The sequence below is a fragment of the Sander lucioperca genome, chromosome 3, assembly GCF_008315115.2.
Source record: "Sander lucioperca isolate FBNREF2018 chromosome 3, SLUC_FBN_1.2, whole genome shotgun sequence".
NCBI lineage: Eukaryota > Metazoa > Chordata > Actinopteri > Perciformes > Percidae > Sander > Sander lucioperca.
In genome coordinates this window covers 31,977,308-31,984,300 of record NC_050175.1, presented here as the reverse complement: position 1 = coordinate 31,984,300, position 6,993 = coordinate 31,977,308, and the positions used below count along the sequence as shown (strand labels likewise).

Genomic DNA, 6,993 nt, shown 5'->3' with positions numbered 1-6,993 from the left:
ACTGATTTGGATAGCAACGTAAAGTAACTCAATAACACAATTTTAGAGTTAGCATGTACATTGATTTGTCAGGTGTTTCATTTATTGTATTGCAGAAAACAGACAGTCTCATCTGATTTAATCTATAAGGCTATATTCACACTTGACGTCTTTGTTTAAGCTGCCAGCGTTTTTACATTATAATCCTATGGAGTAAACCGTGTTTTCAAAAAGTCCTGAGCACTTTTTTTAAACACCACCGCTGACTTCATTTTTGCAGCTCGGAGCGTCTGTTTGAAGTTGAAAAAAGTTCAACTTTTCTGAAAAAAACGCCCTGCGTCAAGTGCTTTTTTGACAGCCGATCAATGACAAGCAGAGTAGCCAGACCTGTCGCTTCCATAAAAACAAGAAAAAATGGAGTCGGAGCACAGCAAGTTATACGCTTAAACGGTATGACCGGGTGCTCGCTTTGTTTTATGTAAAGCAGCACCTTTCTCTCTCTGTTCTTTATCTAGCTCGCTCCACTGCTTAGTTTTATCTAACGTTAGCACCGCTCTACATAGCCCTCTAGGATACTGTAGCAGTAGCTGTTGTTATAACAACAAAAGACGCTCTTGGCTGCTTTTTGGAATAAAAACTCTGCCAGCTTTTTTTTTCACCACAAAAGCGCCCTAGTCAACTTTTTCTTGTCAAAAAAGACACCAAGTGTGAACATAGCCAATAAGGGTTTCCTAACCTAGTGTTCAGAAACTTCACGGTATCACAACCATATTGATGCAATATACCATGATTTATGTTATCTATATTGCCCAGTGTCCTATAATAAATGTTCTTAGTGTCTGCACAGCCAGAACAGAGGAGACTGACAAGAAAGGTGCAACTCTGAAAACATCTGGGTCAGTGGGGCTCAAAGGTTTAGCTAGCCTTTTTTTCACAACACATTTCAGAATAGTTTTCCTCCTTTCGTGCATATTCTATCTCTACAGGAGATCATTGTAATATTCTGTAAATTTGACAAAAAAGCTACATGTTTCACACTTGCCTTGTAAGGAATTCTGTTCCACCCTGACTAAGTTGAACATTCTTAAAATAAGAAGCTGCTTTTGGCCTGCAGTGGTTGTGTGTCCAGCTGGTAATTCTGGTAAGTGTTTACATCTCTTCTGAATGGTCACACTGGAGTACAAGGCAGTGATGTTCCCCGTCTCATTTAAATTGTTTAAATATGGTGATAACCGTGCACATTTTGAGACAGTCTCTCCAGAAAGACATTCATAGTGTTGTTCAAATGAAAAGTGTCAGAAATAGCTATGTGCAAGAATGAAAAAAAGAGAGCTACAGAGAGATGTTGAAACCCTGGCTCCTTTCTAGGGCTGTCCTCGACTATAGAAATGATTAGTCGACTAACACATGATTTTTCTCAAACAATCGATTAAGCCTAGGTGATTTCATCAACAGATCTGTCTGTTTCTCCCATAGACAGTATATAAGAATGGACCAACAGATCGCGGTGCTCTGGACGGAGACCAGTGAAGGCCATTAGAAGCACTTTTCCGGTGAGCGCAGAGCGTTACTGCGCAGCCTCCAACTGAGAGAGACGACGTAAATGTGACGTGAGCAACCTGTCTGAAAGTTGCAAGTCTTCTGGTAGCTGTGCCAAGAGAAATCTCAATCATTCCCAATCTTGCAGAGACGAAGAGCGTAGGTATATGTAAGGAGATAACATGGACACAGGCTAATTATTGCTAACTAAAATGCTAGTTAACATTAGTAATTAAACTTAAACAGCTAATGTAAGTCGAAACTGTCTGCGAGCTTCTCCTGTACTATGCGACAGTAAGTCTGCTACGGAGCCATAACGTGAAATACAAGGTAATGGAGCCTTTTATACATTGTCGTGTTTCTTTAGAAATAAACAATGGACAAATAAAGTCTTTAAATGCTTTAGATGTAAAGTTATTCGCTGTCAAAGTGACGTCAAAATGAATGGCAGTCAATGGAATGCTAACGGGGGGGGTGAGTGCTTATTAGCATCAAAATGGCGCCATAGGAGGTTCGGGTTGTGAGGAGACGCTTACCCCCTTGGTTTCTCCACAAAGATGCAATCATGCAAAAGTACCACTTTAAATCTTGTGTTTACCACAGATGTGCTGAAAAGTTTCCTTCAATATAATCATTCAGCACAAAAAAAGGATTTAAAAAACCTGACTTTTCGATTAAAGAAATCTTAGTCGACTAATAGCGCGTTCCATTTTTCGAGGTCAAAGTCGGAAACACGCCCCCTGAACTCGGATTACCGAGTTGGGAAGTTGGACAACCTCACAGTAGCCCGAGCTCAAAATCCAACACGGCTACTTCATGCATCACCAGTAGTGAAGCTGTAGTAACATACAGTTATTAGCACTTCTGTCTTATTTGTGTCTCATTAAATCAGTCGTCCACAGTCCTGTCCAACTTCTATCTGTGGACATGTTACCACGCTGTTTGTATTCACAAAAAAAACAGTGTAATGCGCTGTTATCAACTGGTATTGCTAACAATGGCTCATCTGGCTAGAGCTAACCCCACAGTGAAAATCCGACTTGTTAAATGGAACGCAGTCAACTCGGGTGTCATTCTCAGCTCGGGCTTCCGAGTTCCGAGGTAAATGGAACGCACTATCAGACCAAAATGGCCGATTAGTCAAGTCATCTTCATTTCAAATCATTTAAAACAACAGAAGTTGACTCAAAGTGCTTTCCAGTCAAGGAAGATGGTTTAAGATCTGATCGATATGGACACATTCGATAAACAACATTACAGAGACAAAAGGTACATATGTATTGTTGTTGACTAATCGACCAAGAAGGGGCAGCCCTACTCTTTTCTCACCTTTACACACCTGAAGAAGAAGGCCCCCCCCACACCCACACCCACACACACGACCTACACATGCACTATTTGGATAGATGTCAGGGTGTCATGAAGTGGGTGTGAGTGAACATAATGTGTGACAGTGTGTTGTAAGCATAATGAACCTGGCTAAAAACATGCGATTGTGTTGCTGGAGTAACGTTTAAGTGGAAATGACCTGTTTGTAGAATCATGATATTCATAGAATAATACACGGGAATTGTGCGAGGCAGGCCTATCACACAAAATATGTTAAATAACATCTGACCCGCTCTGATATATGGAATTAAAATTAAATAGTTAAGATTCTACTGTAAATGAATTTTCTACACTGTGGGTCTCAAGGTTTTGCACCAGCACACTGTATGTCCACGTGTCTCATCGCGTCCTCGTTTTTATTAGCCTACAGAGTTGTGTTTGATCTAGCCTATTAGGTATGGAGTATCGAATCAGTGTCCTTTCAGTTTCATTTTGATATAGTATTGTGATACTAAATTTGGTATTGAAGTCAAAATCCAGCTATTGTGACACTACTAAGACCTGCAAACTGTAAAAAAGAAAAAAAAAAAAAGAAAAGCCAATTTAAACAAGAAAACGCTGTAGGTCTGGCATTATTGCGAGCCCAATAAAATGTTGACCAACATTGTGGAATGCTTTCTGGTATGCTATTCTTGAAATATCAGGAGAGTAAAGAGTGTATGTAACGTTAGCCTACTGTAATTCCTTCGTCTTAAAATCCCCACGACCACAAAAAAACGATAGCCCTGACAGATACGATCATGCCAAATCCCATCCAGAAATGTTGAAATTGAATGACTCTTTGCTATAGCCTATAGGCAAGTTCAGATGCTGTAAAGTAATTAAATGGCCTAGATTTTGGTCAAACGTGCATTACTCTTCAATTCGGTACCTAAACTTTTAAACTGGTTGCCTAGCTCACGTTTCTCTACCGTGTAATGACGTCGATCTGCTGAATACAAAGGTGTCACAAAATGCCGACATAGGTTTAAATATGGTAATTATATCAACATTTCAGAAAAAAGGATTTCTTTGCTAAACAGAAAGCCACAGCTAGCGTTAACTTGTTCAACACAACGTGTGTGGGCTGCCACTGATCTCCGTATACAAGAGCCCTAGCGTTATGCAACATTATTTTGACTGTAGTCTACGAACATTCCATAAGGTACGCAATCAGTAACAACGTTCAAAACTGAAACATATATTCTCCTCACCTGTTGGTCGCATTCAGGACAAGATTTAGTAGCCATTTTGACTTTCTTTGTTTTATTTGCCGACATAGTCCGTTTCCTCCAGCTGTAAGGTAGCTACAAGTGTCTCTGAGAATTATTTGCTCCAAATATACTAACACATGCATGCAAAAAACACACACCGAAGTGTCTGGATGACAACACACCTTCTAAAAACACACATCACAATACTAATGCTAACGCTGTGAGCATGCGCAGGGAGAGTCTTGCTGCTGGTGTGTTGCATTCAAGTTCCATGGGGAAAATGGTAAAGCAGGCGCTTCACGCTCTTCTTCTTCTTTCTAAGGGCGACTTGCAACCAGACGGAGCATTACCGCCACCTACTGTATCCTTCTCATACTGTCCCTTTTTCTTCTTCTTCTTCTTCTTCTTTTTGTTTAATGGCGGGTGACAAATAGGTGCATTACAACCAACTATATTAGAATAGACTCTATTTCCCAAATAAAACAAAACAAACAAAAACACAGGTTATTAAATTATTTTCATTAGGCTAATCCAGTTTCTTAACCCTTCTTCAATGCTAAATATATTCTAAAGATTCAATACTCCTACCCCACACACCTTCAATTCCTTCTTTAGTTGTCCTCTCTGTTTTATACTTCTAGCAGCGACAGATAACATCCGTTAACAACCGTTTCTTCTAAACCACATTCACATAATCCTGTAGGATGTTTCCCTAATAAGTGCAGTTTTATTTAAACCTGTGTGCCCTAACTTCAGTCTTGATATAGGCCTATAACTTTGTTCCCTGGAATGTTTCCCAATTGTTCTCTTCACACTCTCCTCACCAGCCTCATGCATGTTTCATAAGAAGATCAGCCTTCAGTTAAAAATCTTCTTCTTTATTTTATTGGCAGATCTTAGATGTGCATTTGCACCACCAACTGGACTGGAGTGTGGAGCAAGAGATTATGCAGAGTACAAAAAACCTTTTAGATTCTTTTAGCTAAATCAGCAGCATGTTTTGTCTTCCTTATTCACTGAAGAATGTGATTTCTCTTGCTATTGTATTTCTTACAGCAAAGTAGTACATGTTGGACTGTTTCTGGTTGATTACAATGTGTGCATTTTCCAGCTGGGGGCTTACCTATTATTGTATGGTTGAGACCTTTATGACCTGTTCTTAGGTTCTCTGCACATTAAATTCTTGTTTTTGTACATGCTTACTTGGCCATTAAAGCTGATTCTGATATGTTTAGGACTCCACTATAGTCAATCCGTAACTTCTGTGCAGGTGCCTTGTATCCCTGAGGATTGTACATGGTTTCCCTCGTTGTATGTTTTGGTAAGTTTGACCAAAGTGGTTTCGTTGTTAACTCCTTCTCCCTTTTAGGTGCTTAATTGTTTGGCAAAGCTGGTTAAGCAGAAAGCTTTTGCTTCAGCTCCTACTACGGGAGACCAAGGACAACAAACTGAAATCCAACTGAAGATATTGGCTGCTATTCCGAGCCTTTCAGACGGACTGGGTAAAATTCAAGCTCAGCATTGTGGTTCTGGTACAGTCCAAGAGCCTTGCTGTCTCAGTTCACTTAGGAACCATGAATGCATGGCTGGACCGGCTACCAAAACAAAGAACAGAGAATCTCAGCAGTCAAGACCCCCCGTGTTAAAATGCCCAACTTTAAGTTTCCCTTTAATGACAACTGTGGGGTGTAGGTAAAGGGTTAAGAACTAAGGGCATTCTGCTTGAGTGACGTCACAGAAGGCAAGCATAGACAGCATAGATTTGTCGTTTTATGCTCGGTATTGGTTCATGGAGCACCAGCACTGTTTTAAAAGTATCGTTTCCTGACGATATTCTCTAAGAGCAGTATAGAATCTCAGCTGAGGACATACATTTTAATTGCAAACCTGTTCATCTGTAACGTTAAATTAGTAATGCCAACCTATGAAGCTGTGCAATACATTATGTTGTGAAGTGTTGTGATTGGGAGCACCGCTTTGCACATGTATGAAAAGGCTTTAGAAACTCAGAGGTACTTCCAGTTATTTCTGCAAACATACCTCAGATCTTTTGCTTGAAAAAAAAATATATCTTATACCCATTTCCGCCTCTACAAATCTTTAATTCACCTTTGGCATCAGTTGGTTAGGCAGAAAATCAGAGTAACTGTATGCATTTCACGAGCTTATTGTGGTGCTCACTGAACTACTGAACGTTTGTAGTGTTCTCTGGTCATTTGCCCACGCTGGCTCTAAAACAAGCCTTTAATAAAATAGCAGGTAATATACTTTAATAGTTCACTATTTCATCAGTATGACATTTACTTGAATATGAAATGCAGTATAATTCCTTCATAGGATTCCTTGGGGCATTAGCTGTGGGCGCAACTAGAAGAAAACGAGCAGGCAGAACTCAGCATAACGCCTGCAGGAGCTTTTCTGTTAGGAATTTGCATGCTCTCCCTGTGCATGTGTGAGTTTTCTCTGGGGGCTCTGGCTCCTCCAACAGTCCAAAGACAAGTTAGGTTCATTGGCAACTCTAAATTGCCCAAAGGTATGAATGGTTGTATCTTTATCAGCCCTGTTATGACTGTCCAAGGTTTACCCAACCTCTCTCCCAATGTCAGCTGGGATCCAGCCAGCCGCCCTGCAACCCTCCAAACGATAAGCGGGTAGAGCTAATGAATTTGGTAGACATGACTCGACCTGAAACTGGATGAAAAGTTAAACATTTATATAATAGGCCTTTTCTTTTCTTTTTTAATATTCATAGGCTGCTTTGGATCTTTCAGAAAAAAAACATGAAGAGCAACGTGTTAACACAGATCGTTATAACACTTACGGTCACTTACTGTAATATATAATACGATTGTATTTTATTCATATGCTGTGTGTAAAAACAAATGCACATATG

The 6,993-nt window shown here is 40.0% G+C and overlaps 1 protein-coding gene across 1 annotated transcript in view; it reads right to left on the bottom strand.

Annotated features, from left to right (window-relative positions):
* c3h16orf87 (chromosome 3 C16orf87 homolog) overlaps positions 1–4,387 on the bottom strand; it is an 11,920-nt gene extending 7,533 nt beyond the window's left edge. The window contains exon 1 of the mRNA XM_031287073.2: positions 4,101–4,387. Within this exon, the coding sequence (XP_031142933.1) occupies positions 4,101–4,166 (66 nt within the window). The 5' untranslated portion in view covers positions 4,167–4,387. The remainder of the gene's footprint in view (positions 1–4,100) is intronic.
* Positions 4,388–6,993: the final 2,606 nt, after the last annotated feature.